The 17319-nt window shown below is 41.6% G+C and overlaps 1 protein-coding gene across 2 annotated transcripts in view; it reads right to left on the bottom strand.

Annotated features, from left to right (window-relative positions):
- Nucleotides 1-16731, bottom strand: part of VSTM4 (V-set and transmembrane domain containing 4) — a 32423-nt gene extending 15692 nt beyond the window's left edge. The window contains exons 1-5 of one of the 2 annotated variants that reach the window (XM_052677731.1): nt 16518-16731; nt 11135-11533; nt 5257-5325; nt 3687-3794; nt 365-398 (exon numbers count right to left, since the gene is read on the bottom strand). In XM_052677731.1, the coding sequence (XP_052533691.1) occupies nt 365-398; nt 3687-3794; nt 5257-5325; nt 11135-11533; nt 16518-16572 (665 nt within the window). In that variant the 5' untranslated portion in view covers nt 16573-16731. The remainder of the gene's footprint in view (nt 1-364; nt 399-3686; nt 3795-5256; nt 5326-11134; nt 11534-16517) is intronic. The other variant, XM_052677730.1, reaches the window with a different exon arrangement.
- Between the last annotated feature and the right edge of the window lie 588 nt (nt 16732-17319).

Here is a 17319-nt window from a genome sequence, read left to right as displayed (position 1 = left end):
GAAAATCTGATTTGAGCCCCAGTCCAAGTTATGTATGCAGGATTTATTTGGTCACATTGTGGTATGCTTTGTGTAGGAGGATGGCTTAAGCCATTGACATCTGGTGAGGTGCTGAGAAACCCTGGAAGGCCATACAGGATCAAAGCAGGCTTCTGCAAAAGGCAATTCAAACTGTAAAGGAAAAGCTTTCCACTAAAGCAGACACTTTAGAAAGCTTTACTCATGGAAGAAAAGAATCATAGAACGGCTTAGGTTGGAAGAGGCCTTAAAGCTCCCATCACCTGCTTTGGGTAGAGTTGACACACAGCAAAACCAAGAAGGAACTGGTGCCTTGGTTATTGTAAAGAGAACAGTAATCTCTTACCTGTTCTGGGGGCATTTCACCAGGTAATGCTTCACTGTTAAAGAAAAGAAAGAGAGAAAATGTGGCTTCCCACCAACACAGTTTGTAAGTTACAAATGGACACTGCAGGTAGACCAGTGCTCCTGGGACTGCAGAGGTGTCAAGTGGTCACAGTGGGAGAGCAGCCAATCAGCACAATATATAGCGGATTAAAGCGCTGTCTGTCTCAAAGCTGTGTTTGGGAGAGGTAAATGTATCAAATAACAGAAACAATCTGCTGTGGAAGTACTGGGCAGCTCTCATTCCAGTGGTCAGCCCAGCCAAGGGACGGCTTGCTTAGGAAAAGCACAGCAGGCCAGTAATTTTACTTTGAAGACTTCCCTTATGGTGCCTCTATTTATTTCCAGAAGCCCGAAATAAACCATTCTGCCACAGGAGCCACTGCCATTCATAATGCAGGCTAAACTGCAGCCTCAGGCATACAGGGGTTGCCTCCTAGGATCGAACTGGAGGTCTAGACCAGCCAGACCCACCTCTGACAGCTCATGTGTGTGAACTGCCTAAATCCATCTGCTTCATACTGCTTTGAATCAGTAGCCTGGAGCAAGGGCAGCTTCCCTCCTGCAGCCTTTCAGGAGCCAGGGTTATTGAGATGCTCTTCTGTGGCTTTGTGGTTTCTGTGCTCTGCCCAAGCTGGGTCATATGCTAAGCACAGAGAAAGGCAGGCAGGAGGAGAGCCTCTGGTTCTGCTGGTTAACCTGGGCCAACTTATTTCTCAGAAAGAAAAAAAGGGTGCACCCTGTGTAATGGAACATAGACATACACAAACACTGTCTCTTAATTTTTTCAATTCTTACCAAATTACTCTCTTCTGTGTACAGAATTTTTCACACTTTCCCTTACCTCAATTGTTCTATCCTAAGGAAGCTGCATAGTCCCTTCTGGGCTGTATTTCAGACCTAAAGGAAAGGGGAACTGAGAGCACTGAGAACTGGGGCTAACACACCAGAGCCAAGTCTCTGTATCTAGGCTAGCTAAGGCAGGATTTCCATCTATCTCTGCTATCTTCTTCAGGTGTACAGTTAGGACAGTAGGTCTGATCCATCAAGAGATACCATTTACACTGTTGGAATGCATTTGACAATTGCTAGGTATGCATGACTTTATTCTGTCCTAGAGCAAAAGCTCTCACCTTTTGATCCAAGGACTGTGAAGAGCAGACTTCTACCAAAGCCCAAGGGCTGTCTGCCTGGGGTAGGTGATTATTTTTGTGATGTTGGGACTGAGAAACTGTGAGGAACTTGGAGAGAAGGTGGGGGGAGAGTGGAGGAGAACTGTAGGTGTGTTCATGCATTGTTTCAGGTGTGTTCCCCTGAGAGAGTGACTGGAGACAGTCAGAGAGAAGCCCTAATGGAAATACACCCAGCAGGTGGGGCAAGGAGGTAGTTTGGTTGTCCTAGGCCTCTGACATAGTTTTGAGGAAAACTGCAGAGCCAGGCTTCTCTTGAAAGAGGAGGAAGGTGATGGAAGCCATTGCTTCACTATGTTGGAGGAAGATGGAGGTACAGAGTGACAAGGATGGAAAGAAGGTAAGGTAACACTTTTTAAGGAGAGATGCCTTATTCTAACTGTCTGAATGAGACAGCACTGCTGTTTTCATTCTCTGCTGCTTAATGCTCTGGAAAATATCTGACCAGGTAGCCCTGGGTGAAAGGCTATATTATATGTATGTATCTATATATGTTGAATACTGAGTGTGTATATATATATACATATATTTGCTATATATATAGGTGTTGAATACTGAGTCCATATCTGCTAAATTTTATTGTTACATTTCCATTGGAACCACATTTAATGCTGCCAGTGTTTTCTGGACAGTGCTCAAAATCTAAATAAATTTTGGTTGTGTGCTATTTTTCAGATATTAGGGTAGGGACAAAATAATTTAGCAGCTCAGAAGAAATTGCTTTTTCCCTCTTGTACATACTTTTTGTACTCTATATTACTTTTATATTTAGCTTCTGTTGGCTCATTGTGAAGAGAGATATTCTCCATGCTGCTCATTCACTTATGCCAGAGTGAATAAACATAAGCAGAAACAAAATCTGGCCCAATGTTGGCTAGAGGAAAAAAAAAAAAAAGAGGATAAATCGGTGCTTGTGGCTGCAAGGTGACTCACAATGACCAACACACTTAACTGTGGGTACTCCCTTGGCACAAAACCTTTGTCATCACTTAACAGGATAGGAAGAATAACACTGATCTTATTTCTTCCTCTTTGGCAAGCACTATTGCTGGGTTTGAACAGAACTTGAGTTACAGTACTGAGTGTACTACCGGGAAATCGGACCTGTAGCCTGAAACACAGCTGTGGTCAGGCAAGGGCTTCTGTAGAAATCAGTGTTCTGGTTTACGTGTCTTCTCCCTCGTGTATCTGACTCGCATATTCCTCTGCCGTACATGTGATGTGCTGAAGAAGCAACGAGTCATAATTCTCTTCTGTCGTTAACAAGGCGAATCACTAACCAAACTCTTTTTGTCAGAGCTTCTGTTTGGAAATGGCCCTTTGTTCTTTCAATTCTGCCAATGTGAGGTCTCTAAAACACACCATTCTGAAACAGAAATGAAAGCAGAGCTGCCACTGGTTACTCCACGGATCTGAAGTAGCAATTCTGATTCTAACAGGGCTGCACTCAGGCAGGCTTAGCCTCTTTAAAAAACTGTCTCTGGGGAAAAAAATGAAATAGTAGTCCTTTATCTTGGAAGACCATAGTAAAAATGCACATCTGAATAACAAAATGATACTTCAGGTTCAAAGCACACTACAAATGAGTGCTAATAACAACCCTCATTTTCCCAAGTATGTTGACAGCCAGACAGGTAGGGATGAGGAAATGGAATAAAAGAAAACCTCTAAAAATGTCTGCAGAAACGCCATTCCTTCACAATTTTAGCTAGATCTTGTCAAAATGCAATTGAATAGTGCAGCAGCACTTAGTCTCCTTTGAAGGAAGTCCTAACAACCTCCAGCTCATGTTTATGAAAAGTGGAAAGGTTTTGCAAAGTCCAGTTCAAATTTAAAGTGAAATAGCTATTCAAAGGGAGCAAAATGCCTTTGTTCTAATTAACCTGTGGAGGAATCCAATTTTTTTCTGACAGTAATAAAGTGCTCTTTCCTACCTATGTACATGTATGTATGTATGTATACATATATATACAGCTTTCATTTAAATTCGAAGTAAGGAAATATTTTCCTTTCCTGCATTTTCTCCACACTCCTTCTCCCCTCTCCCTCTTTGGTATGGGTTTTGCAGCCAGCAAGGAAGGATATTTTACTCACCTGTGCATCTCCTCTTGTTCAGAAGTGACTGACAGAGAATGACGAGTGTAAAAAGGAGAACACTGATGATTCCTATTGAGCACACAAACACTGCATACACATACAGATCTGAAAGGCAAGCACAGGGGAGGCTCAGTGCTGCAGCTGTATGTTTCATGCTTACAAGACAAAAAATGTTTCAGCCAACAAGACTGAAATAGAGCATGACCTGAAAGAATTAGAGTAACTGTTCAGAAGTAATTAACTCTCCTGAAATTTTCATACAATATCCTACTCAGCTTAAAATTTGGATGAAGTCTCCATGAACAGTAATAAGTGCATTGATGAGGGCTCGCTTTTGGGAAGAAGAGAGCTGGTTTGGTTTCTTTGTTTAATTTTCTTGTTGTAGTGGTGGTGGTTTGGTTTTGTTTTGGTTTTGGTGGGGCTAACAAAAAACAGAACAACTTCAGCTGGATTATTTCCCAGTTTAAACAGCTGTACTGATTTAAAAATAATTAAAAAAAAGAAAATACTGTTTAAAAGTGGCACTAGGGAGAGATGTGGGAGTGCTGAGTGAGGAAGAAGGAAGGAAGGAAGTCTGCAATTATTTTTTCGGTTGCAGTACTGGTTTGAAATTGTTGTCTATATGTTTTCTTTATTTTTCAATCTACAGCATCAGACTCCCTTTATGGCTTTCAGTCATTTTCCATAGCACATTCTCACCTGAAGGGCCAGGAGTTCTACCATGGCACATCAAGACAGAGTATTTTATTCAGAAGCAGAAGGCTTTGATGACTTATTCTGCTTTTACTAGAATTCTAAATAACACGCTTCAAGGATGCTTTACCCATTAATGTCTTCAAACTTTGCCATTAGCAAAGTATACTGGCTTCTTTCCTGCTTTACAGACAGGAAACCAAGCTTCAGAGGTCAAGTGTTATTGCAGAAAATAGCACTGCTGGAACAAGACCCCCTGACCTACAGCTCTGTGCTTTGTTTTCAGTGTATCCCCCATACACAGAACAATAGTGTCTGTAAGTTGCGGTTTAAACAGCAAGGCTCCCCATGGAATGGTGCGAGCAGAGACTGGTGTGCAGCAGAGCAGCATGGCTGTGAATACCGGGCTGCTGCATTGGTGTTGGCAGTGAGAGGAGGAGGAGGGAATCCCAGTTGAGTGTATGTTCTGGATTTCCAAATATCTTGGAGCAGATGTTTCATAATCTACGGAGAAAATACTGCTTGCCTTGAAACTCCAGGGAGCTTTAAGCATTTCTAAAGCCAGTGGGAACACACAGTGCTGAGTACCTCTTCAGACATGTCCAGCACCACTCTGAGTAAGGGTCTGCATTTGTATTTCACAATGAGCCAGGCATAGAATATTCCAGTGTTGACTGTAATAAAAGTATAAGGAACTGGAACCTTCCATTCTCATTTTTCTAGCAGCTGGTACTCTCTGGGATGCCTTCTGAGGCACAGCCTGAGTTTGTACAGTGTGCAAAATCAGGCCCAATGGGAGCATTTCAGCTGTATTGCAGTGTTGGGCCACACTAACATCTTGTATGCAACCAGCAGCAGTTAGATGCATCTTTACCTTCAAAAAACTTCCAAGCTTCATGTTTTTTCTTGTAAGTGGGATCATCAGAAGTTTTTGATGAAATCACTGGAAAAAAAAAAAAACAACAGAGGACATAACAAGAAGTAAAAATACAAAGCATAAGGTGTTGGGACTGCTTGGAGTAAAGTCTGTTTTGCCTCACATGTCAGTGCACCAGATAGTAATTTAACTCACAGGCTAATTAACTTTCAATGAAAATCTTCAATTATAAAATAGTGTTATTGAAATATCTCCTATCAAATCTCATATGGTTTGGTAGCCCCAACAAGGGCTACATGGCTTGTGAGATGGGATTCCTTCCCATCTCACAATCACAAACAGATCACTCTGTCATCTTATGCTGTAAAGATGCAGCATGTGGCTCTTCAATCAGAAGTTAAATGCAGTGAAGGGGAAAGAAACACAGCTTTAAAGAGCCTAGATTTTAGAACAGTGGTGGCTACAGACTTGTAAGATCTGTAATGGCTTTGTGAGGGTGGTCTGAGTATGCCAGGGAAGGAGCTGCCATTAAAATTGTATGTGGCTATTTTTATTCCCACTCTCTGTTCTCAGTTACCCAGAACTACTACCTCTAGGGCTATAATTTGTGTGTCCATCCCAAAACAGGCTACTTCTCAGAAAGGAATTGAACAATTTTTGTTCAAAAGAGTAGGAATTTGTTTTATTTAAGAAAGCTTCCTAATGTTGTAGTCCATCTCTAAAGGGAAAAACAAAAACAAACTGGAAGAGTGACAGCTTTACTGAAGGGCACAACTCTGAATATTTCCTGAGTACTGACTTCTAGCAAGACACATTAGGCACAGGTTTTTTTTAAAAACAGGAAAGTCACTCTGACAATGCTTGGCACTGAAGTGATCTCTGCAAACACACTAGCGACTTTCCAGCCACAGGAATGACTTTCCAGACCTTTGATTTTTGCCCAGCTTCCTTATTTCTCATGGATGTCCTTTGACAGATCGTCTCTTCCCTGCAATTCCTACAACAGCACCCAAATAATCCATCAAAGTGAGATGCTGCTTGTGAGTTCTTTCTTTTCCTGCTTCACTCAAAAGTTGGCTTCTGTATCCCACCTTTTAGAGATACACAGATAGGATACTTGTATATCCGAGCTGGGAAGCAGAACACTTCTTCATACTCAGTGTTCTTGGCTTAGCAGCAGAAACACACTAGGTTAAACACTATAACTATATAAAGGGCTCTGTCACTGCCATATCAAAGACCTTTGCCTGCTGAGAGCAAAATAGTTTATGTTCTTCTCTGTAGAAACTCCTGTGCCTGTATTGTGGAGTTTTCCTGACATGTGAGAAGAAAGTTTGCATGCACGCAAGTCATACTAACTCAATTTTATAGTCTAGAGAAAGGGCTGACTGAATGGCTGTGTTCTAATGCAGGTAACAGGGAAAACGGCAGCAGGTTCTGCACAGACTTGTTCTCTCTGAAAGAGAAGCAGAACTGCAGAGCTCTGGGCAAAAGGATGAATGTCAGTGTCATAACAACTGTACAACCCAGTTCTAGAATCCAAATGCTCTGACTGCTGGATCACCGTCCAAACCCCTCTCTGCTCTCTTCAGCCTGACTGTTTATGCATGCTGATTTTTTTTAATGACATCAGATTAGATGATCTCATTTATGTTAATCCATGAATTCTTCTGTTATCCATCCTTCTAATACAATAGGAGTATGGTGATGTCCTTCAGGTTGCATCCAGGAGCAGTTCACAGGGCAAATCACTACAGAAAAGTATTCTACTGGAAAGGAAGTTAGTTAAGGTGTGTCCTGCAGGACTGTGATGTGTGGGGCCAACTCAGTGAAAATGGAACTACTTTCAGGTCTGATGAAATCTACTGTTTAGTTATGATTGTAAGCTCATCCAGAATATTTATTTTACATGTCTACTCAGCATCACATCAGTAGATTTTTGGCAAGCATTTTAGAATACATGCACTGGAAAATGGTCTTCTGTTCGTTTTGGGGAAAAAAAAGGAAGTCTTGCATTCTTTTATTTTGCAACATTTTTACTTGGAGAAAGCATCACAAGCTACTAATATTCAAAAGAATTCAGGATCTGTCCTATAGGAAACTCACACACAAACTTTCCAACAAGACAGATTGTTGTGATCAAATCTTCTTGTTTGTGTTGTGCATGCCAACAGGATTTTAGTTGAACTGTCTAATTTCCTACTTGTCCTTCAACAGTCTCATCTCTTGGATCATAAACCACTTGAAATACATACTGCTCTTCCTAAGCCATGTGCAGCACTTGGTACAATGTACTTGAGGGATTACCCGACTGTAAATGACAGAGGGTGCTGCATATTGTTCTGGAAGCTACTCATTGTTCCGAGATTTCTCATAGGAAGGTGTTTACAATGGCTTTTTTTTTTTTTCCTCAAATAAACTCTTTTTTTTTTTTTTCTTTTTTCTTTTTTTTTTCTGGTGTTTTCTGTACTACAGTGAATATTACTAACTTGTTTTCAGGCTAATATTGACCAGATAAGACCAGGAAAAGAACAGATTCCCTGAACGAGAAGATGGGCAAAGGGGAAAAGGTCCACCCACCATAGTTTGGATTTAATATGTTGCATGGCTGGAGTAGGAGACACTTCTTGGTAACGCGAGGATGTGGATTTCTGTGGGGTTTACTACCAGGGCTTAATGGTTCATTTACGTAAATTGTTTGTTATCTTATTGTCAATACACCTAAAGGGGCAAACTCAAATGAGGCATCTTGTCTGAAAAATGTATTCAGGTCCTGAAGAAGAAGGTAGATATGTAACATATTTTCACTGACACCACTAAACAATAAGGAGCTATATAGCCTGTAACTCAGCTTTTTTCTTCACAACTCCAATGCGTTTGTTCACAAAGAATTATGTTGCAAGAAAATACATTTGCAACTTCTTTATGTACTTATACAAATTCAAACTAGCAAACAACAAAATGTGCATATGAATAAACAGCATTAGATACAACAGTCCCAGGCTTAATCCGTCAAGCTATTTTACTTGGGATGGTGCTACCTTTGTGACTGATAAGAGCTCTGTGATGAACTGCCCTGGGCTTTTTCTGCTTTTGAAGATGCAGAAAGACTCTTCCTTCTGTGTTCCTCCTGCAGTTTTCTGTCTTATGCAGTGACCTCTTCTTCCTCTGTGAACCAAGTGAGCAATATAAATGGTATTTTTGCGTCCACTTGATGTGCAAGCTTGTATGAAATTTACAGGTGCTTTAGCAAAAAGATGTCATATTGAATTAGTGCATAATACAGCCACATTAAATGGAACAGAATGGTTGAAAAGACAGTAACTGTAATGTCTTTGAACACTGTTACCTTTGTTGATACAGCACAAGCAGTGCAATTGAAGTATCCAAGTGCTTTAGGCAGTTTGTATTGCTCCTTTTGCTCTATCTTGGGTCTAGCTGTAATATAACTAAATCCCTCTGCAATAGAAAGTGTAACTGATTATAGTATAAAATACAAAATGCGTTTGGAAGAAAATTTCCCTGAAAACCTCAAGCGCTACCGCTGGGGAAACTGGAGATTTCATCACCACTCTGGAAAGCTGCCTTCCCTCCTGTGTGTAGCAAATCCTGTATAATCAGTGTGTTATCTGAATACTAGGACCCAAAGGTCCCCCTTCCTACCAGTTCCTTCACAACAGTGGTTGAATCTCTCATTTTAGCCAAATATGGAGGGGTAAAGGAGGAAGAGAGAGGGAGAGGAGGATGAGGAGGAGTGCCAGTTCCTAGGCAAGAGCAGGAGCAGCAGGGAAGAATAACTGCTGAGTGATAAGCAAGCTAATGCCTGAAGTCTGTAGAGCTAAATCACACATACAATAAAGTTTAATTTCATATCCCTGCATAGTTGTGAGACTAACAACTGTGCCTTGGCTCCAGCCACCCAACATGGGGCCAGTGCTCGTGAAATTTAATGATCTCCAACGATGCAATATGGCTGAACTCAGGAGATGCTGGGCTCCAGCATTTTTACTCCTCTCCACTTAAAAACAAAAGTGTGAAAGCAACAACAAAAATCAAGGACGAAACTGGTCATTCTTTCAACTGTGGAGTTAATGAATCCTCTATGAAGTTAATGTATCCTTGTCCCGTCTCCTAATGACTCCTCTGTCAGCTATAACTTTAGTACTGGGCACTTTCTCCTGTGGTATGTCCAGGAGCCCAAGTCACTGACATGGAGGGTCCCTGGGCACCTGCAAGTCAAGAACAAGTTACTTGTTTTACACTTGTAACTTTCCTTCAATGAAGGAAAAGTTCTGCAGACCCAGTAACAAAATTAGTTCAGTTTTTTTGTTGTTGTTGTTTAAAATTGATCCAAGTCTTTGTTACTAAAACAGAGTTTCAGCTTTGGATTGTTAGCGTCTTTTATCACTGCTAAAATCAACATAAAAAATCAACTAGTTATGTTATGTTAATGCCGTGATTCCTTAAGGCAGATTTAAACATTGCTGATCAAAGTGAAGACATTATTTATCTCTTTTTTTTTCAACACTGTTTCTCTTGTCCTTCCCATAGATTATAAATCCTATGAGACCTGAGTGCTCCCCATAGGAGATCACACACTCACAAAGATTATTTTTTACTGTTTTACTTGTCCTCCTGCTGTGTGTATAATCCAAAAAGGGATAGAGAAACATGAATGATGCCAATGAAGTTGGTACGGAGGAAATGTGCTTTGAATTTAGTCTACCAGTGTAGACTCTACATAAATGTGCTTGAATCTGTCTGGAAAAACCTGTCCTTAGTGGGGCTCTCTCAAAGGAAAATTGTTTTCAGAAGAGAGTTAGGGCCATTTTCTCCAAAACTCTAGTTAGATAAATGGGATTAGGTTTTCTCAGTTACAGAAATAACGTGTGGTCTAAACAAAGCAGTAAACTTAGCATCAGCATTAACAGCAAAAACTTCACAGAACACTATCTTCTGCTACAAGTTTTTGTCTGATTGCTCAATTAACCTCTTGAATACCCAGGCCTATAGACCAAGCAGTCCCACTTGATTTTTAGTGTTATCTTCAGAGCTGGCTCTGTGTGAAATCAGCTTTTCTGTCTGTAAAACCACAAGAGAGGGCTTGTTTGCCAGCTAGCCCTAACAATACAACTGCTGACTCTACAAAGGAGTCTGTTCTTCAACATCCAGTTTCACCCACCTCTGAAAGCTCAGATCAGGTGGTGTTAGCTTTGAGATAAACCACCCCAAATAAAAGGCTTGTTTTCAAGTTGAGATCTGTAGTTCAAAATCCTCACTTGTTGCTGACCATAACTTTATCTGAAGTTCAATACAAGCAGGCTGGTTACTTCTTTTCTAGCTCTGTTTTCTGTCTATAAATGGTATAATGATGCTAGAAATGCTCCTTGCAAACTGCTTCTAGACTGGAACTAAACGCAATGAACGTACCGAGAGGGACAAAACATAGACCTAAAATACACAGCTTCTATCTCTGTCTCGACTCCCTGTGTATTCATTTGAAAATAAGTTAATTTCTCTCTATTTTATTTTGTATTTAAATAATAATGACAGTTGTTCATTCTCACTTGCAAAGTTACAGAGACCTGTACATGAGTATAAAAGAGTTTGAATTGCTTCTGTTTTGGCAAAACGCAAGGGAAATAAACTGTTTTCAACTAATCTACTAATTTCAACTCTTTACTTTCTACTACATTCTGCATAATGTTTAAATTATTATGTGCAAGTAAGGAAGCAGAGTATTTGATTTTTCTTCTCATAGTCTCAAATAACACTAAAAAATCACTTCAAATGTCTTATGAATGAACTTGATAGAGAGGAAAGGAGGGATCATGGGACAAGGAAAACTGTAGCACTGTAATTGATGATTTCTCACCTCTTATTTCAGTAGCTGCTGTACCATTTGACCAGGCTGTCCACTTATTCCTGTGTTTTCCAATTTCCTGAACTTTACATATATAATGTCCTTGATCTGTTTGCTGGAGGCTTAGAATAAGAAATTTGTACATAGTTCCATGTTTTTCTTTAAGAAGACGAAGTCTTTGCTTATGGAAATGATGAGTATAATTCCCATAATACTGGACAGACCCAAATTTGGTCATTTTGATCATCAGATACTCCTGGGTGGGTGACACAGCAAAGACCCACCGCACAGCCAGCAAATTGTCCATCTTTCTCTTTTGAGAAATGTGGCAGTAAAGGGTAGCATTATCTCCCTCAGAGTACCGCACTGTTGGTCCTGGAGAAACCGTCACATTTAAAGCCTCACAAACATCTGCAAAGGAAAAAGAGACGGTGAGAATCCCATGGAGGCAGAGCAGCACCATAATCTCTCAGCACACAAGTCCACATCAGGTAAACTGATAGCATCATCAGTTCAGTGTGCAGCAACTCAGTGAGCTTCTAGAATCTGATGTATTCTGAGAGATGGCAAGAGGACCTCCTTCAGTGAGTCTGCTCCAATATTCTTGTGTTCACTTATGAGACAGGGCTGAAGTAGACACTTTGGTGCTTTTACAGGCTCCCAATCACCCAAGGCTTTCGACAAGCCTTGTCTGAAGCTAGCTTGGAGCAAGAGCCCACAATATCCTTTGGCAATCTGTTCCATAACCAGCTTTTCTGGCAACATGCATCCTGCTGAGAATTTCCAAGCTAATTTGTTTTAATAGCCAGTTTATGTTCCTGTGCCAACTTTGTCTTTTAAGTTTAAATGCCATTTACTTCTTGACTCCAAATATCTAGTCTCTCAGCCTTCCCTTTATTGAACCAAAGAAGCAGAGTTCTGTTAGTCTCTTACAAAGAAATGTTTCCCTTCCCTATCCACTTCCCTACTGAGTTAGTAACTTTCTGTGCTCTGGTTCCAGTTTCAATTTTGGTTTTATTGTGACGTTCTTGTTGCTATTGTTGCTCTCTAATGTTCTGTGAAATAGCCAGTGTACACCCCAGGTGATTAGAAATACCTTGCATGTGTATCCCAGAACAATGTTGACCTTTTTCATTATATTTTGAGATTGATGGTTCATATTTAGGCAGAATAGAATGTTTTCCTTCCTTTGTCATTTGTGGTTCAATTCCTAGTTTATCCAAGAAATTCCCCAAGTGCATGACTATCTTACTAAATTCTGCTCCACTTTTGTTTCTTGTTCCTCAGTCTTTCCTTCATGGTACTCCAATCATACAGTGACTTCATAAAGTCACAAGCAATGTGTACTTGTTTCTTTCTTTTGGACATTAGTTGTGCAAACTTTACACAATACTGTTTCTTAGATGGGTCACTGAAAGACTAGTAACCTCCCGTTATGTCAGTAAGTTCTCATATATGAGTAACTCCTCTCTTTAGAGTTCCTTATGTCCTCTGTTTTAACTAATGCTCTTCTTGTCATAACCTAATGATCATCTGGATTAAATTTTTCAGATCTCCTTCTGACTGCAAATTTGATTTAATGACATTACTTGCATGACAAAATGTGACATGTGGTTATATTGAGACAGACAGTTGTTCCATTTTCCCATTAATTTCTGACTCATGTTCTTCTGTTTGTCATCACGAGCCTAGCTCAGACCAGTTGTTTCTCTCCTTTCTTTCTGCCAATAGTCCACATAGGTGAAGGTTAAAAGACATCCATAGCTGTTCATTAGCAGATTTTTATTTCCTGACCCTACTTATTCATGCTTAACCTCTTTTCTGAGGCATGGATTAAACATTCATTCTATTTCCTTCTCAATGTATGTTAAGAATGTATGTCTATTAGTCATATCACAGACTGATCTATTTTTACCAGTTGCATATTGTGGCATTGTGTTCCCTAAATTATTTTTCTGATAGCATCCACTAGAGAGAAAAAACATATTTTAACAGGGAGTAATGTACACTCCATGCAGTACACTCTGAGAAGCATGAAACATCCTCTAAGATATGAACATTAAGCTTCCAGTTATGTACTGAAATGTTAATGAGAACTGCAACTCTGGGAGATGGATTTTTTTAATTTCTGGACACTTTGCTAGCACTCAGCTAGGAACATTTTAACAAAGGGGATGAGCATTTTGGCAGACTCCTGGTTGACATCAGCTCCTGAAACACAAACATGTATTTATCCTCAAAATAAGCAAGTACTTCCATCTACTTCTGAAAGAGCATTGGAGTCAAAGACTTTGTGGCCCCTGAGAAGCTCTGAGGTGCAGAGATTAAATGTATCAATTTACTTAAATCCTCTGAATTAAAAAAGTTATATTGTGACTGTTTGAGAAAAGAACCTTCTACAAGTTAATAGTATTATTCTTTGGGGTTGTTTGTTTTAATAGAAAGCATTACTGATGGGTGTATTTTTTAAGATAGACGCTGCAGAATAGGCATCTTAGCCACATAGACTCTGTGAAAGAAAAAAAGTCGTATGATGAAAGTTGTATGTTATTTTTTTAAAATTCTTTAAGAAAAAGAAAGCTAAGCATGATTTAAATTACTGCTGTAACTATCTGTGTGTGAAGCTTGTGTATGCAATTAATGTGAGCTCCAAATCAAGAGATAATTTATACAAAGCACACAGGAAGAATGGGATGTTGAAATTTAAAACGAAGTCTGAAAACCACCACAGATTTCCAGGCATAAACCTTGACTTATTGCATGCTGGAGTTACAGGACCTTGGTGCTTTGTAGGCAGAAGTGAAAATAAGGTGGCTGCCTCTGCCAGCAAAATGACATTCCATTTTTGAAGATTGTGCTGCTCAGGAAACAAGTTCAGAAGTATAGAATTTTTTGAAGTTGCTTATAATTGCACTGCAGAAGTTTAAGAAATCAATTATAAAAATGTGGTTTGGGTAAATGCAAAACACAAGATTTTTCTACTGAAATTATGGATGTGTCATGAAAAACTGTAAAGGAAAACAATTATGTCACTTTCCTGATATGTGAACTTCTTGTTTGAGAAAGCTGGCTAGGATTAATTGTAGAATATTATCCCTAAATAAAAAGCAAAAGAATCGTTGCTTAATTTGAAACTAGGCAGAACACACTGCCAAAAAGTACTCCAGAGAAAATACAGAGGAATTCAGATATAGTGATGATGGAAGCCTCTGTGAGAAGATAAAGAAGCATTGTATGTGGCAGCTCTGATCCCTTTCTAGCTCTTTAAACCCACACAAACATTGGTATTTTATACATAGGGTTTCTACTTTTCCTCAGGAGATGTGCCCTTTTGTGAGGAAGTATCAAATTTTACCTCATCTTTCAAGTAGCAAAGCTCATCTGCTGCAAAGGCCAGTTGCTTGAAGGTTTGTATGATCAGGGGAAACATATCTTTCTTCTGTAACTATCGATGTAGCAAAGGGAAGAGCTTTCAGAATTTCTGATGCTTTCTCTGTGACCTTTTCTCATTTTACACTGAGCAGAGTCAGGTGATGCTTGATACAAAACAGGAAAACTATCCATTGGACTCTATCCTCCCCCGCTGGAGGTGGAACAGTGGTGAATGGTTGGAGGAAAGAAGTCATTTACCTCTCATGTGGAAAGGAAAAGCCTTGTTCAGGGCTCCCACGCACTTGTGGAAGTTTGTTCTGTCTTTAACTGCTGCTGAATCAGCCCCAACATGAGGTTTGTCCTAGTAGTGGGTTCTGTGCCAAGACAGGAGACTCCTCCACCACTTGAGAGCAGGCTTCTGTGCCAATGCAGCACTGACTTCCTAGACTTCAGATTCCTGCTTTAAGTGAAGAATCGCTGTCTTTCTGCCTTCCCAACATAGCATGAGTTTAGTCCTACTTCTACTTGAGAAGGGAAACTACTTATAGAAAGGGAAGGAGAGTGGGTCAAACCTTGAGGATTCCTTTAAATATCTCTCTCCTATCAGCAACCAGCTCACTTAGTTGCCCCCATTCCAGTGTTTTAACTGTTTCTTTGGTACCTTCCATCTGCTTGTCTCACCACAGTCACAGAAGTGTAGCACTTAACTTAAATCCCATTTTGAAAAACCCTATTCTGAAAGTATTAGCTAGATTTGGACTTTGTTATTTGCCATATTTCTTAGCAAAATACATTCATGGCACTGTCAGGAGTAAGGAGCTACCAGTTTAGCAGCTAGAAATCTGTACGTGCCAGGGCTGTCCTCACAGTCTGTGCTGGAACAGCAGCAGACCAACAGTCACGTAGGCTGCATGCTCGCTGGAAAACCCCAGCTCCTTCATTAGAGATGCTCACATGAGGGGCTGTTCCTGGACACTACTGCACCCTACCTGGATTTAGCATTATTAGCGTTACATAGGTTCCTCCTAATACTCCTTTTTCCATGGACACTAATAGGCAGAATCTACAACCCGGCCTTCAGGGCTATGAGGACTTTTTCCTCAGCCCCTGCTGATATGTAGGGGACTACAGAGGCCTGCCATGAGGTTAGCTGCCTTCTCATCTTGGATTTGCGTGACCAGAGTCAGGTGGGGTGGCTTCTATTTGCCCTACCATTTGTTCTGCGAAGTGATATTACTGTCCAAGCTTGCTTTATTTTGGTTTCTATTAAGTAGTAAGAAGAGCAGATGAGCCAGGAAGAAGCAAAGCTCTTTGTTTAAATGAAAATAATTAGGAGCTGGCTAGAAAGTTCACCAAAAGGAACCAGCTGTTTTCAGTTGAATGGCTGTATCTGCAAGTTTCTCAAGTCAGAGGCTCCTTCTCTAGCAGTGCTTCTGCAGTGACTGAACTTGAACTGAACTTTTGCCTCTGCCATCTCCTGTCCAAGGCAGAAATCCCAAATCCAACTCTTATCACTATTGAATGAGAGAGATTTCCTCACCCTACTCATCCCCACTGTGCCCTGAAGTTCTGATCCAGAATCGTGCCCATTTTTACAGCTTCAGAACATAACCTTAGCCAAGACACATTAGATTTTGGAAGCATAAGGCTTGAGCAGAGGGTTGTTTTTAATAACAAGAGATCTGGGAGTTCTAGTCGTCTTTGCCTCAACTTTGTTTGCAGTTGTACGAACGCAGTCCCGCCCGACAAATGAGGCGGTGGAGAAAGCTTTTCCAGCAGCTGCTGTACAGGCGTGGGGTTTCGCTCTGAACCCACGGCTGCGGGCGCTGCTGCCCCGGCGATGCGGGAGCAGCGGACGGGGGCGGCGGGTCCCGTCCTTTCCCTCTGTGCCGAGGCACCCGCCGTGCCGTGCCGGGCTCCTGCCCGCTCCCCCAGACCGGGCGCTGCCCAGACCCTTCCCGGACCCCACGGCGCCGGGGTCCCGCAGCGGCAGGAGGGAGGGGCTGCTGGCGTTGCCGCTTACCTGGGGCCGGGGCCGAGGCCAGCAGGGCGGCCAGCGCCGTGGCCAGGAGACGCATGGCCGGTGGGGCGCCGTGTCCTGTCCCTTTCCTCTCCGCCGAGCTGGCTGCCTCCTCTCCTCCCCGGCCTTTCGCCTCCTCTCCGGCCGATCTTTCCTTCTCCCCTTGTCTTTCATCTCCTCCCCTTTCTCCTCCTTTTTTTCCGCTTTCTCCCTACCCTCCCTACTTGTTCGCTCTTCCCACCGTCCGGCCCCCTCCGGAACTCCCCTCCTCTTTTCCTCTTCTTATTCCCTTTTCCTTCCTACATGCCGAGCCCGCTGGGATGGCAAAGTATTAGTTGGGGCTGCGCTGTCTGCAGGCTTGGCAGTCCCTCCAAGCACGCACAACCTGCCCAAAGGACGTGGATCTGTGCAGACAGCAAGTGGGATGCTCCCCTTTCCATGCACAGAAAGCCTTTTTGTGAACAAGTGAGAGAACTTGTCATGGGACAGGGACAGCATCCTCCACTTTCCTGGAGGTGTTTGAAATTTTGCAGGCTCTGATTCCCATTCCTCATGCCCGCTAATCTGCTGGAGCAGAACTGTTGTTTCCGGGAGATTCCAGTTAACAGCCAACCCCTAATTCAGGGGCTTTGCTGGTGGCAGCCTGGGGATGAGGAATAGCCTTCAACAGGTATGGGTGGGGATGGATGCTAGAGGCTGTTTGCGCACCTGTGCTACGACATCACAACTGGTGCTCTGGTGATGCAGCAGCTTGAGATGCATCACTCCAAGAGTACCATGCTTATTTTGCCAAACGGTGCAACGT

This window comes from Tympanuchus pallidicinctus, unplaced genomic scaffold (genome assembly GCF_026119805.1).
Source record: "Tympanuchus pallidicinctus isolate F22 unplaced genomic scaffold, pur_lepc_1.0 scaffold16, whole genome shotgun sequence".
Taxonomy (NCBI): Eukaryota; Metazoa; Chordata; class Aves; order Galliformes; family Phasianidae; genus Tympanuchus; species Tympanuchus pallidicinctus.
Note: the sequence above shows the minus strand (reverse complement) of the source record. Positions and strands in the feature narration are given on the sequence as shown.